Below are 15,864 nucleotides of genomic sequence, written 5' to 3' on the forward strand. Positions count from 1 at the left end.
TTCAGTTAAAACAGTAACTAGCAAGGTAATCAACTGTAATAATGACCTGATCTATATGCCAATAAGGAAGCCTCTCAGCTGTTGCTGTGATTATTGGGAACAGCACCTAAATCTCCTTCAATCCACTTTGGGTAATTTTGTGCTAAACACAATGTCTGAATAAAAGGTAGGTTGGTCACAGTCAGCCTGTCTTTGCTGATAGGTTCTACTACATCAGGACTGACTCAGAAATAAATTATTTGTTCCAGCAATGTGTAAATGTACAAATTTTGCAAAGAGAAACAAACTTTAAATTCTTGCTTGAAAACAGAGATAGTAAGGCAATCATATTTGGACATTGCTATGGGTGGGTGGTGTATATTTATTGCATTACAACCATATTCTGTAAGAATAAAGCCTTATTTATACATTAGTTCCATACTTTCCTTTACCCATTACAGCTAAGGCCATGCTAGAGCACTACCATGATTTTTATCTGTCCTCTTATTCTACTTTCCACTGCATGTTGTACTTGCTCTGTCTTTCCTCCATCTGCTTGCTATACCTTGAATGTCCTCTACATTTCACACTTCCATCACTGCCCATGTAAGTAAAAGTTCTTCCCTATATCCTGACTTTCCCTTCCTACAGACAAGAATGGAATCCACCACAGTGCAACCATTCCCTGAAAACTTGGCTGAGTTGATGAAAAGTGGCAACGCACCTAATGTCACACTGCAGGTGAGCCTCTTCTTGGTTTTAACCCACAATACACTTTCATTATCAGTGTGTGTGTTGTCTCTTTGATGATGATAAATTTTAACTGGGAATCCTCCAAGTTTCAGTCCTTTCTTTTACAATATTTGTGTACCTCACATAATATTATTTACTTTCACTCCAACCCACCTTCATCCTTTACTTTCAGACACACATACATGCACATATTATTAACATACATATATCTTTGTAAATAGTAATGTTTCAAGTATGTGAAATAAGATCATTATGATTACATTTATTATTAGAGCTACACACAGTATCCACTACAATTCCCCAAACTTAATCTGTAGAGAATAATTATAACTAATATTATATGTATGTAATATTCTTTTTTTACTGTATTTTTTTTTTTTAACTACAATCAAGCTGGGACATGACAACCTTGAAGGGTTAGTCAATTAAATCAACACCAGCACTTATTTTTTTTTCTTAACTCTGGTAGTTATTTCATCAGTTTCTATTTTGTTGGACTGCTAAGCCATGAGAATGTAAAGACAATATGGAGAGAGACAAACACACACAATGAGCATCCACACAGTTTTCATATGTTATATGTACCCATGTGGTAAGCATGAAAATCCACCATCATGGCAACTTTGACAATAAACTATTCAGTTCAGTCTTCCAATTATTAAAACATACCTCAGTGAAAAGGTACTTCATTAAGCTATTTTATTGTGATGTTTAAACCTGTGGTGATTGGAATTGATATTTTATAATAGACATTTTTGTGGTCAAATCTTTTTTATTTTTATTTTAGTGTCACAGTGATTGGGTCCTAAACACATAGTGAAACTAATCACCTTGCATAAATTCTTTTGATTGACACTATGGATATTGTGGGTGTATTTAATGAAATAACACAATACCTTTTATACATATCACCATTATCACATTTGCCATTGTCAGCTACTGACATTCAATTTTAGATGATATTCTGTTTTTATCAAATTTAAAGATGTGTGTGATGGTGTGTTCAAACACTATAACCACTGTTCTTTTCTCCCTGTGCTAAACCCTGCTTCTGTACAGTTTATAGTTTACATTTTTGTCATGCCCCAGATAACCAAAATTGAGCTTCTTATTTCATTACATTCACACACGCATACTCGCACATGCACACATACACTGGGTGGACAGGCTAAATTTGATAGTTTGCATGAAAGGAAAACAAAACAATATCCCATCCAAAAATAAATTTGTTTTTAAAAAATCAAAAAATATCAACTAGGTAATGACTGGGAAATAACAGTTTATTCAAAGTAGCTGCCAACAGCTTCCACCATGACCTCAAAATGGCTCTGGAGCCTGGCACATGCATTCCTCACTGTCCCTGGGAAGACCTTGCACAAGCAGAGCAACTGATGTCTTTCTCAATTCTGCCCCACACAAAGTAATCCATGGAATTACAATCAGGGGGATTGGGAGGCCAGAAATTGGAGCTGATGAAATCATAGAAATTCTCTGACAAATCTTCTAACACTTTCCTGAGGTATGGCAAGGAACCAAGTCCTGCTGCCATACATATGGCCTTCCAGAAGCAACCCTCTCCAGCAGTCTCCAGCAGTTTCACATAGTCATCTGAATTGAGCCTAAGGCCCTCTTCTAAGATGTACAGCAGCATGACATCACCCTCACTGGAGACACACCCAAAGATCATCACAGTTGGAGGGAATTTAGTTTTCATGATACATGGGGCGTGTCTATGTCATTTCTTACAGCCTTTACAGAGTGTTGAGCAGCAGTTACATTGCCCTTTTGATACCCAGCAGGAATCATCGTGATACAGGAACGCTTTTCCAATGAACTTGTTAAAAAATATATATTACTAACAGAAGCAGTATTAATACCGAGAGGTAATATTTATCCCCACTTAAACATGAATGTTCTGTTAGAACCAACTGTACTGCAGCAGATACCACCTCGTAGTTAGATGCATTTTTTAAGAGCAACCACTTTACAGTGTGTACTAGGGTGCATATATATTTTCATGGTACCACCTCTACAGAAGTTGCCTTGTCAGCAAGACCAAAGAGCCCTTTCAGGCCCCATGTTGTTACTGCTTGAATCAATTTTCACTCACTTAACTGTGTATGTTTGTGTGTATATATAAAGTATTGGGTCATCCCATAAATAATGGGGGTTTTTCTATACTTTTATTTTTCCAAATTAAGATAAACAAAATTCTTTTTTAATCTAAAATTTACTCTCCTTCATTTTCTACAATGCTCTTCCATCTATCTGGTAGACTTGCAAGGCCCCTCTTCCAAAATTCACTTGTCCGTGATGAAAAATGCTCCTCCAATACTGTTCTGACCTCACCTACAGACTTCATATTTTTTCCATCCAAATCATTTTGAAGACTGCGGAGAAAATGATAATAAGATGGGGCAATGTCTGGTGAATATGGTGGGTGGGGCATCATTTCCCATTCAAACTGTTCCAGCCTTTGAAGTGTCATCCTGGCTTTACGTGGCCAAGCATTATGCTGATGAAAGAACACCTTTCGTCTTGAAATCAAAGATGGTCCTTTTTCTTCTAGCACTGAGTTACGCTGCTCAAGCTGCTTGCAGTAGATCTCCTTTGTTATTGTTTGGTTTGGGTTTAAAAGTTCAAAGTGGACTAAACCTTTCATAGTCCACCAAACAGATAACAACACCTTACGTGGGAGAAGACCTTCTTTAACTTGGGGTGCCAGTGTTTCTCCTTTCCCTACCCACTGTCTTCAGGAGCTTGAAATTTTTATAGAGAACCCGTTTCTTGTCACCAGTCACTATTTGGTCCAAAAATGATTCATTCATGAGATGTGACAGCAAAGAAGAGCTCACATTCACTCTCTGCACGTGATTAGACCCGAAAAGTTTGTGAGGAACCCATTGACCCAGTTTGCTGACTTTTCCAATGGCACACAGGTGTTGATGAATGACTGACCAAATCCAAGCTTCTCTGCTAGTTCCTCAACTGTTAAGATTGGATATTGTTCCACCAGGGTTTGCAGGACATCCTCATCGAGCTCTGCAGATCTTCCATGATGAGCTCACCTTCTAGGCTGTAGTTTCCAGCTCAGAATTGACACTGGCTTATGCTTATTATCCGATCCCCATATACTGCATTAATATTCTTCGCACTTTCTGTTACATTGTTGCCTTTATTGAACTCAGAAAGCAATATACACCGAGTATGCTCCATTATAGCTTTGAGAAAATAATTGTTAAAATTGAACTGCACTCTTCAAAACTTGCCCTAAGAATAAGTACAAGGTAAAATTACTACCTGCTTTTATAGTAAGTTGATGCAGGTAGTTTATCCCATCCCCCTCCAACTTTTAGCTCATGCAATTGAAAAAAAAACATTTATAGGATGACCCTATATATATTGTCTTGCTCCTTTTTAGTTTGGTTGGTTGGCTGATTATTGCCAAATGCTGGTGTTAAGTGTGTATAAAGGTTTATAAATTCCAGCCTTTTGTCTTTTATTCCCTAATGCAATGCTGTTGACATAGTCAGCATTTTAAGGATGATTACATGAAAAATCTACTTGAATGAACATATATATAATATAGTTGAAAAACTACTTTAGATATATTTATAATAAAGTTGATTGGTTGTAAAATGTTGAACCAAGCATTGTTAAATCTGGATATTCTTCCTCTCATACTAATTATTCCATCAGTTCTTCACTTCAGTTAACCACCATAGCATGAGGTCTACCGCTGCCATCACGAACACATCTGGGCTATCGGCAGTATTCTACATTACTCAATTTCATGTGTGTTAGACGATGTCCTGATGAAATAAAATTTTGTTTTCCTATTTCAGCGGAACCAAAACTTACCAGAGCCGATGTCACCTCGCTATGGCAGTATACAACGGCCACAACAGTCTGTGAGCCCTATGATTGGTCCTGTGTCTTCTCCCTCACAACTGTCCCCTCACTATACTCAGTCCACTCCAAACCAGTGGAATGCTCGTACATCACAGACCGCTGCAACTCTCCAGGGATCACTTGACCGAGGAATGCATCAGGTGAAAACCTTTATTCTTTCTAATTTGGGTCTTTTCTTAGAACTTTATAAGCTTAAAGACAACAGATGGCAGAGAATTCAATATAGCTAGTTAGGAATCAAGTGCTGTCATTTTAAGAGAATATCAACATCAGCCTTTTCATGTCCAATTTTCCCAAGTAAGCATAGGTTGGGAAAAAAACTTACTGAGGCAGAATTCTAGGGGTCATTGCTCTTCCTGTTGCCAACCCCGATCTGTTTTTCAAGTAATATTCCATTGGTATTCACAATACTGACAAAACTGCTAGGCTACTGAACATATTGTTTATAGGATATATAAATATAACACCACTGTAGCATTCTGTCAGTGAAGATGCATAGAAATAAACACAAGCACAAGTGTGTGTGTGTGTATCTGCAGGGTGGTTGGTGTTAGGGAGGGCATCCAGCCATAAAAACTGCCAAAACAGACACCAGAAGTATGGTACAGGCTTCTTTCTGGCCAGCTCCTGTCAAACCATCCAACCCATGCCAACATGTATATATAAAAACATCTAACTTTTCAGATTTGCTTGGCTCAAACAAAATTTGTTGGGACATTTTTTCAGCTAGATGCCTTTCTTGTCTCCAACCATCTAAGTGAGGTAATATTTCTCTTGACCCTTCACTTGTTTAACTGATATTTATTTACATCTAGCACACACTGCTAAGACAAGGGGACAAATATATATCTAAGTGAAGTTATATATATAATGCATGTGTACCGAGGATTTATTTGCATGTTATATGATAGACTTCTGTACAAATTTCCATCTACCAGTTTCACTTGCTCTAGGTTTTATGCAGTGGAATAGAACCTGAAATCACAGGGTTTACAAATAGAACTTCATTACCACATTTATCTCAGTGTTTCTTAAATCAATCAAAGAAGAAAATACCATTGCAAAGTAAAGAAATGAGTTTCATCAAAACAAAAAGAAATACCTTTGAAGCTCTGGGTTGTTTCCTAGAAATATAATACCTGGAAATGATTGAAAAATAAAGTGGACTGTTGTGTTCAGAAACAAAACTCATTTGTCTTCCTTTGTTTTACCATTACAGGGCAACACTCAGTTCTCGGCAGTTCAACGTCATAGGGCAATGTCAGGAAATTCATTGGCAAGCCCTATGCCTCAAGCTGGCAATCACTTTCATTTCCCACCCGATTCCCAGTTTCCTGGTTCACAGGGTCAGCTGTCAGTCTACAGCCCACAGTCACAACAACAACAGCAACAGCAACAACAACAACAACAGCAGCAGCAGCAACAGCAGCAACAACATCAACATCTATATGCTCAAAGCAGAATTATGCATCGGCAGCTTAGCCTCCCCCCAGGTACAGTGTAATTTCGATTCTTTCCTTTGTATTTCGCATGTTTTTAATCAGTACAACACATACTTTAAATTGCCAGGTGGCTGACCATGCTCAAATGTTGCCTGAGTTTTGTTAATAAAATTAATTCCGCTATTGTTGTTTGGAAGTTATTTAAATTGATTATAAATCATCATCATCATCATCGTTTAACGTCCGCTTTCCATGCTAGCATGGGTTGGACGATTTGACTGAGGACTGGTGAACCAGATGGCTGCACCAGGCGCCAATCTTGCTTTTGTATCTATCATAGCTTTAGATTTTGTACATACATTAGTGAACCACAATTGATATTGAATCTTGTTCTGAATTGACTCTGAATTTATACTGGAATCTACCTCTGATGTTGGAGTAATTCATTCTCTAGCTCCTCTCCTTATAAAATCAATAGGGGTAAGATAAATCATCATTATGTAGAATTTGAATCTCTCTTAGTTCCTAACTGGAATAGTTTTTCCACTGTAATGTTTTCTTGGTGTTTTTCAGGTCGAGGATCACCACGTATGCCCCACAGCCCTTTTGGAAACAGCCCTGATTCTATGTTATTATCCCCTCACCTATCACCCAATTCAGGGTTACGGCCAACGCAACAGGCCCCCAGCAGTCAAGTGAGCCCCACTTTTAATTCCAACTACCCTTCACCTCAGAGTTTGTCAGGAGCTGCACCGCCGCCGCCACCAGCATACACCCAGCCAACTCCCACACCGACCTCAATATCTACAGATGGTTTGTCAAGTTTTGAAATGCAACTGTTGGAACACACAAACTTACCGACAAATACTGACAGGTGAGCAAGTGCTACAACACTTCTACCTCCATCGATATTTCTCTGTTCATTCTATTTCTATCATAACTTCTGCCTACTATTTATTCGACCCATGTCCAAAAAACAAAACTTCAAAAAAAGAAGTATCTTTCTCTAAATTATTTAAAGAATTATAATCTAATTTTTCTTTTGATTACTTTAGTTTGAAGGCCACCACAAGTGCTGATTTAGGAACCACCATGCCTGGTGCTTCTTCAAAGTCCCAATATGTGAAGCAAGAGATCCGCAACTTTTGTAATGCCAGATCAGAGAAACAATCCCAACAGCAACAGTTGCAGCAGCAACAGCAACAACAACAGCAGCAGCAGCAACAACAACAACAACAACAACAGCAGCAGCAGCCGCCGCCACCACCACCTCCTGATCTATCACTTGCCACTCCCCGTCATTCACGAGCGCCTGATATTCCATCTCAAGCGCCAATGAGCACTGACCAACACACTCATGATAACGATCTCAATGATCTGTTACAGAGTAAGTTGTTTGTTTCTTGATGGTTCAGGAAGGTTGTTTGTATGGTTGGTATGTGTCTAAAATGTGCATGTAGTATAGGTATTTGTGAATATATGGTGAGCTTTGCTGAGACTTCAATTAGTTTTCCTGAAACCATGAATATATCAAACACTTAAAAATAATCCTTCAATATGCTGTCGTTCCATCTGTTCTGAGAACCCAACTTGCACTCTTTTCCCCTGCTCTGGTTGGCAGTAAGGAGCAATATGTTCTTTCATTGCAGTAGTTTCTGATTTCTGTAGCCAAGTTGAACTAGATGGACTTGGTATACAACAGTCTAAGAGAAAATCTAGTTCACAACTCAGCACAGATTTTACACCTGCTGTAATTATTTTGGTGTGTGTACTTAATTGGCAGAGTCTTTTTGGTTGGAGCAGATATCAGTATCCTTGATCTGTGTAAGGTCTTTAAACTTTAATATTTTGCATCTATGTGCAGGTAGAAGTTTGCATCTCTACTATCTGGTTTCAGGTTCTTCTACCATAGTCCCTGGATGCCTGACACCATATGAGTGAAATAGGTTGGTGGAAACTACAAAACCTGTCTTGAGAAAGTGTACATTTTGTTTCACATGAGAAAAGGCACTGAGCTGCAAATAGTGAAGTAAATTGTCACACCCTGTCAATAAATCATCTGCTAGCTCTGCACTTTTGAAGATATGTGGAATAAAAAAAAACCTATCCTTGAAAAATGGGTTAGAATTAGTCACAGGAAAGTTTATAGAACAATACCACAATAATATAAGTTCATATAACCCATGCTAGCATGAGAAAGATGGCATAAATCCAATGACCAATTGTGTGTGTGTCTTTAAATTCGTGTTTCTTCACATAAACAACAGAAATATCACCACTTCAGAGTAACATTTCTTTCTCTCATAAACAAAATATCTGGCATTGAAGTCAACATAAAATAAGTACCTTACTTGAGAAGCAAGTATTAGTATCAGAAAGGGCATTCAACCATAAATCCTATCCAGACAATGCCAGTATGGAGAAAGCAGACATAAAACAATAATGATAGTGAGTACATGTGTGGGTGTCTGATTTTGGAAATGCATTGTAGTTTTGTTAGCGTGTCAAAAGGCTACAATTTTATAAGGTTCAGAATTAATTGAACTGATCCCTCTGGTGTTTAACTAATTCCAAAGAAATAGAAAGCAGATTCAGTTGTCATAAGATTTAAATTCAAAATGTAAAGAAACAATACCACAGGATATTTAGGGGCCTAAATGTAGTGAGCACTGTGTTTAGTATCTTTTTTTGTATTAAATGAAAGTATTTTGGGGTGTTGTACCACCTCAGAGATTCTGTTGTTATAGGTTTATGATGGAACATTATATGATGCTAACATCTGATGTTGGTTGATATGCATTCTGGTAACTTGTTTGTTTATTGCTGTTTAGCGTATTGTGAGGAAGTCCTGATTCATTCAGTAGCATTCAGTAAACCTATTGCCAATGCTGTCACTACTAGTGCCACCACCACCTGTGGTAATTATAAAATTTACAACTTTAAGCCTTCATTCTTAATTACCTATATATATTCTTTCCTTCTCTATGATGCTTTAACTATATAACTGTTCTGCATTCCTAACTAAATATTCATGGATTTGTCTTATTGCAGTCATCAACAGTGAAATGCCCCAGACTAATGTATCACCAGCTCCCCAAACCTCAAAGCCATCCTATAACACACCAATAAAAGAGGAAGTTACTCCATCAAGCATTGTTAACCAAGACGCACGGCAGCTGTGTGCCCGGTTTAGAGCAACTGTTGGACGTGAGTTTCTTTTGACTATAACCAGACATTCATTTAGCAAACCTGCAATAGAAATAACTCAGTTTACTGTTAAAGAATTGAGAAGTCATTTCTACAATCTCATAAAACTTCTGCTAACTTCAGTACTTTGGTTAATTGTTCTAAAAGTATAATTTGCTACAATATAATATTGTCGTAATATCCATCCATCTTCTCTGCCCACTATTCCATGGAAGATCATGGGGTAGAGTCCTCAGGCACCCTCTCCATAGGCTCCTATCAGAGGTAACCATCATTACACTTTCTGGTTGGATTCCCACACATAACCAACTAAGACTAAGCTTATTATTCAACCATCTCCCTCTTGGTCTACCTCTACATCTCTCTTGGCTCAACTTGAAGAATCCCTCTTTCAGCCATTATTCAACATTCATGACCATAAGTGAAGATAGGCACAAAAACTGAATTGAAGATTGTAAATTTTTTTTCCCAACCTCTTCTTTTCTGAGGATTGAATGCTTAAAAAGGTGCATTATGTGCAAGCACTTGCAATTCTAACACCTAATTCAGTTGTTTGCCTCCCATCATTCATGAATATGGCCCCAAGATAATTCAATTTCTCCACTTACCTCAGTGATGTTTCTCTAGCATGCAGAATGCACTGGGAAGACTTTCTTCAGATGATCAATAATATAAATGATATAATTCACTGTAAAAAAAGAATGCTTTATTATACAAGTTTTAAGATAGACAAAAGAAAATGCAATACTGATTTCACAAGTGTTTACCAGGTTTGTTTTCTAAAGTTGTTAAGGCTGTAATATTCAAGTGATGTAGGAATATTAATGGAAAGACAAGAGGACTTGTATGTGGTCAATTTACCTGCTTAGAGTTAACAGCTAGTAAAACCCTACTGTCCTAAAAAATGAAAAAGAAGGATCTGTTGGATGGTCACTACTGAAATTTCTTTGATCATAAGTTTTTTTTCTTCCAATCAAACAACAATATGAAAAGTTTCGCATTATCATACACCTATCAATGGTAATAGTTATACAAGGAGCAGGGTTATCTATAAATAGTTTTGGTAGGATTGTGATGTTTATGTTGGGTGTTATTGTCAGTGGAAATAAACTGTAACTGTCTTTGCTTACATTTGGCTCATTGACAACTTACTGCAATTTGATGAGATTGTAATCCCATCCCTACTAACATTTTAATATTTCTGTTTTCAATTTTATTTTTGTTTTTCCTTTGTCTCTTATGATTATATTTTGTTTTGAATTAAAGTATCTTGTATAAATAAAATGGCTTCTGTTGAATGATAGAAGTGAGAAATGTAAAACCTGTCTAAACTAATAACGTTTTACTGTAACAAATTAAAATAGTAAAATCAGATGTTCGTTTCCATTATATATTTTACTAGCTGAATGACCCAGTGTTGCCCAGGTTACTGCTGTTCTCATTCAGATTACAAAACAATAAATATAAAGATATATTCTCGTAATTATTTCAAAATATCTATATTTTATTCAAAAATATCCAAATTGTAATGATAATAAAATTTAAAACTGAAAATCTATCAATGCTGAAGCACCTCAGGGTAAATAGTATCCATTGTGTAATTTTTTGTTGTTGTCCAAATGAATGAATTGTTGCTGCTTCCATAGAGTTGACCATGGGAGAAGCATGTAGTAGAGAGATCAAGTCCAACTACTCTGAGGGATTGTCCCTGAGATTTGTTAAGGGAAATACTCAAACTTAGTTTGACTGGAAACTGAAGCCTCTTAAATTCAAATGGACCATCTGTAGGTATGAGAGGAAGTTTTGGAATAAAGACATTTTCTCCTTTGCTACTACCTGTTATGATTGTTGCCAGTAAGGACATGGGGCTTCATGGAAGTAACAATTAAGCCAATTCCATTACACAGGTGAGATGGGTCATGATTCCTAAGCAACATAATGGGAGCACCCAGTTTTCGTGTCATGTTATGCGGTGGCATCCCAGTGGATTTAAGTGGGTTCAGAAATTCAGCAGGGTATTGAACAGCCTGATCTTGATCGACTGTTGTGTGAATTGTCATTGAAAAGTCATTTCTGATGTATCTTAACTTTTGAAGATGTTCGTGATTGAGTTTATCAACCATTTCATTAGTTGGAGCCAGTATAGCTCTTTCACATAGGCAGTTTACAACAGTGTAATTGGCATGAGTTTGGAAATACTTTATCCATAACATCCCTGAGAGAAAGTATTATTTGATTGCATGTAATTTCGTGTAGACTCTAACATATAAAAATTATCACATACAGACACAGAGAAACATATGTTCACACACACCTCAGGTGTATCTCTGTCCCTCTGTGTGTGTCTCTCTCTCTCTCTTTAGATGTGTGTGTCGTCATGAAAATGTATATATATTCACACACACACACACACCCTCACATACTGTCAGACACATATACTTCTCAGTCATCAGCCTAAAGTACATAATGAACGTGCAAACACACTCATATAGAAAATGTGACATTGTTGTGGTATAAAATGTTGTTTACAATAGTTGACTTGTAGAAAGATTATAATGTTAAAGTTTTGTAATGCAAATATATAAATGAAAATAAAGTTTATTTGGTAGCTGAAAGATTACAGAATCTTTTGATACACCATATGTCAAAATCAGCAACTAAGTTTTCGAATGCATAAGCAACACACACACAAACTCTGCTTTATATATATATATATATATATATATATATACATAGATAGGAACATGCGCACACACACACACTGCTTTATATATATTGATAATAAACCCTAACTACTCATTGGTTTTCTCCCTGTTATGAGGGGTTAACTGTAAGGAGGTAGAAGTACAATTAATTGAGTTCATTTATCTTTCTAGAATGTTAGTCAACAGTGTTAACATTGATATTAAAATGTTTTGTGGAGCAAATATTGAAATTATAATTCTTTGACATTTAGACACCTCAACAATAATATAATTTAATACAGTAACCTGAAGGTCACTAAAGGTGAGATATTTTGTTAAATGTGTGTTTAACTTTCTAGCATTCTAAATCAGCTAGATGTTGCCCACATATTCTATTTACCTGTTTTATGTTCAAAGCAGCTAGAATTGTCCTTTCACAAAGAAGTTTTACAGTTATTTCTATTTCCTTATGTGACTTTCAGTTGAATTTCATTTCAATTTCAGCCAATGGTGACAGTAGTAAAGCTGATGCACTATTCCGAGCTCAGTTGCTGAGTGGAACTAACAACAATCGAGGAGGCAGCCAGTCTCCAGTTAAAGGTGTTCTACCCCAATCTCCAAATATGAGTGGTAATATTGTCAATGTTATACAAGGTGAACATAGGGTGAGTGGAGTTTCACATATCAATAGCTGTTGGGTGCTTGTAGATTTCTCAACAGTATTGTTAGTAACATATTAAATTTCTTTTTACGTATTTAATTTCTATTTACCGCATTTTTATAAATAAAACGTATTTTGATATTATATCTATACTATAGTTCAGTCATTATCAGTTATTCCTGGTCAACTATCTAGGACCAAACTGTATTATTACAACTGGGGTTGCCTAAGAATATCCTGCTGCACACACAACATTTGAACTAAATTAAAATATAGCACAGATTCATTGTTTAAGTTGAACCTATGAAAGAATGGCTAGAAAACGAGAACTGCACCAATAACATCATACGCAATTACAGCAGATGTAATAAAGAAGAAACTGGGTCATCTTTTAAACCTCAAAATAGAAAATAAAGCTTTAATAGAGAAACATCTAAGTTTGGAATGAAATATCCATTGCACAGTATCTTAAGCAGTGTCTTCTACTCTAGGTCCAGACTGATTAGTGACTTGTGAGAGAATTTCATAGGTGGAAACTGAGTAGACCCGATTGCATGTAGGTGAGAGGGTGTTTATGTTTTTGTACAGCAAATAGAGACTAGAGGAATAAGTATTGAGGTTAATTTGATCAACTAAAGCTTTCAAGGTGGTGTCACAGCATGTCCACAGTCCAATAGTAGAAACAATAATGAAAAATATAAAAATGATACAGATTGCTGGAAAACCACTGTGCCTAACTAAATATGACTGCTTTTATTGGAAAATAAATTAAAATAACATAAAAATATATCAATGAATACATGTGTGTTAATGGACAAGTGTTAATATCCTTATATTTAGAAATATAGATTCAAAGTTCAAATTGAATCAAGTACTATATACACATCCAGGAATAAAACACCTGATAATCAGAGAGGAAAACAATGAAAATGTAAACATTAGAATGTTTTTCATTTCGACAACAGCGTTATTTTTTTAAAATAAATCTGGTAGGTATCTTTAGTGTTTTGCTTTGTGTTGCTGTATAATAAACGTTGCACATTCCATTCCGTAGTGTTTGATGGTATAGAAAGCAGGCTGACAATACTGAGGCAGGGAGTGTTCCTGCAGAGTAAGTCTCAGTAGCAGGGTACAATGTTTATATTAAGAATGTACAGCATGTATTCCTTATTGAAAGATAATTGACTGTGATGATACAGTAGTAATAGTAGTTACAAGGGGTTAGCTGTAAGGATGTGGGGGCACAATTAATTGAGTTCATTCATTTTTCTAGAACGTTAGTCAGTATTAGCAGGATTTGAATTCAGAGCATCATGATAAATGGCAGGCTCTCATTGATTTTGGTGTATCAGCATCCAGTTGTTTGACCAACTGGACAACCTAGTTATTGAATTTGTGTGAAAAATGGTTGAATATTCCAAAGTTAGTTTCCCATACAATCAGTGTGACAATGTTGCATTGTAGAATTATAAGTAGAGTTCCTTCAACAGGATTCTATATAGTTTCTGTCCATATTAATTTATTCACAGGGCTATGATAAATGCACTTACCCAGCATGCTACAAGGCAAACTTCTTAACCACTCAATCTTGCATCCATAGCATCTATTTAAGGTGCTATAAAGCAAATAGTGTACATTTCGTATATAAACCCAATGCTTCTAGTGTAGTTTAAGAGATGGAATAAGTGGGATTCTGTATGTTTTGTCTTGAGTAATTATTCCTTACCTTGTTTCCTTATTACTTGCAGCCATGTGAAGATAGAAAAGCAGATTCAAAAGGAGGAGGAGGAAGTCTTCTGGAGCAGTTACTGTCAGATAAATGTTAACACAAATCAAATGTTTATATTAAAAGGAAAAAAATTATTCAAAAAAAATACCGAAAAAGACCAAAAATTGAGGCCAGTGATTGTTAATGAACTAGTCTTTGCATTTCCTGCCTAGTGATTGTTGTCTGGACAACCCTGGGAGTTTGTCAGGCTGAAGAGAGATCTATTGACACCAGCTCTCCGCAGATGTCAGTTGCTCTAATAGTGATGTTAAAGCCAGCTCACTCCAACCACTCTCTCAAGAATGTGATGGGTTAAGTTTAGCCCTATCTTAACTTGCCGACCAGAACGGTGAGACCAATGACACTGCCAACAGCAGCAAAGCTTTCCTGAACACAGCCAAGTTGATAGACTTGCTTCAGTCTAATGACAACTTGAGAAAGCTTAAGACAGAAGAAATAAATATTAATAAGAAATATTGATAATAATATTAATAATAATTATAATAATATATTAATAATAATAATAATATAAATAAAAAACAAAAAAATTGTTTATCCTTTTTCTGTTGAAACATTGAAAAAAAAATTCAAACACACCGCCATGTCGGATGATCACTTCACAATTTCAAATAAAAATTTTTAAAATATATAAATAAAATATGAAAGAATGAAAAAGAAAAAACTGGGGGTAAGTAAACCGATTGAGGCTGTGTACAGGGGGTTTGTTGGTTGTTGTATTGCAAAGTGCCTGCAGCTCAAGTCTACTCAGTGCCACTGCCCTCACCTTTTTATTATTTTGAGAATATGTAACCATGACAGTTTTCTCTCTGCCCCTCTCTTTCTCTACTCCTCTTTCTTCTTCTTCTTCAACCATAAATCTGTTACAATTTCTCATTGGAGAACAAAAACCTAACAAAGGTCTTCATACATGTACACACACATACACACATGTATATATGAATAAGACAGACAAATGAAGATTCCATAGTGGGGGGAGGAAGTGTGCACTGCCAGAAGGAAACAAAAATAGGTGTGTGTCTATCTATCTATCTATCTATCATATATATATATATATATATATATATATATATATATATATATATATAGATACATACATTCACACATACATATATACACACACATACATATACAGATTCTGAGGACTCTGCAGCTTCTCTCGGGTTTAATGCCATCAACACTTGTTTGGCAGAGATCAGTTTTTGTTTGTTAATGCGCCCCAACCCACTCACTCTCTTAAACCGCCACCCCCCTCTCTCTTTTGACCTCTACCCTCCACCCCAATGTTTTAAGTGATGTAAAATGTACAGAAAGTAACAAAAACTGTGACACTGCATTGATAATGAAAGTTAATTGTTAAAATAAATCTGTTTCACTGATCATGCCTGATTATACAACAAAATTTCTATTAATCTGTTGTATAAAATTTCCATGTATGTA

At 36.2% G+C, this 15,864-nt stretch overlaps 1 protein-coding gene across 24 annotated transcripts in view; it reads left to right on the plus strand.

Annotated features, from left to right (window-relative positions):
- The window catches only part of LOC106869828 (uncharacterized), a 484,455-nt gene extending 469,496 nt beyond the window's left edge, over window positions 1–14,959 (plus strand). For 10 of the 24 annotated variants that reach the window (XM_052976406.2, XM_052976407.2, XM_052976410.2 and 7 more), the window contains 9 exons: window positions 631–720; window positions 4,578–4,784; window positions 5,864–6,137; window positions 6,660–6,960; window positions 7,142–7,473; window positions 8,918–9,004; window positions 9,138–9,293; window positions 12,482–12,642; window positions 14,387–14,959. In XM_052976406.2, the coding sequence (XP_052832366.1) occupies window positions 631–720; window positions 4,578–4,784; window positions 5,864–6,137; window positions 6,660–6,960; window positions 7,142–7,473; window positions 8,918–9,004; window positions 9,138–9,293; window positions 12,482–12,642; window positions 14,387–14,464 (1,686 nt within the window). In that variant the 3' untranslated portion in view covers window positions 14,465–14,959. The remainder of the gene's footprint in view (window positions 1–630; window positions 721–4,577; window positions 4,785–5,863; window positions 6,138–6,659; window positions 6,961–7,141; window positions 7,474–8,917; window positions 9,005–9,137; window positions 9,294–12,481; window positions 12,643–14,386) is intronic. The other 14 variants (XM_052976408.2, XM_089341647.1, XM_089341657.1 and 11 more) reach the window with 3 other exon arrangements.
- Window positions 14,960–15,864: the final 905 nt, after the last annotated feature.

This window comes from Octopus bimaculoides, chromosome 25 (assembly GCF_046866305.1).
Source record: "Octopus bimaculoides isolate indiv1 chromosome 25, ASM4686630v1, whole genome shotgun sequence".
NCBI lineage: Eukaryota > Metazoa > Mollusca > Cephalopoda > Octopoda > Octopodidae > Octopus > Octopus bimaculoides.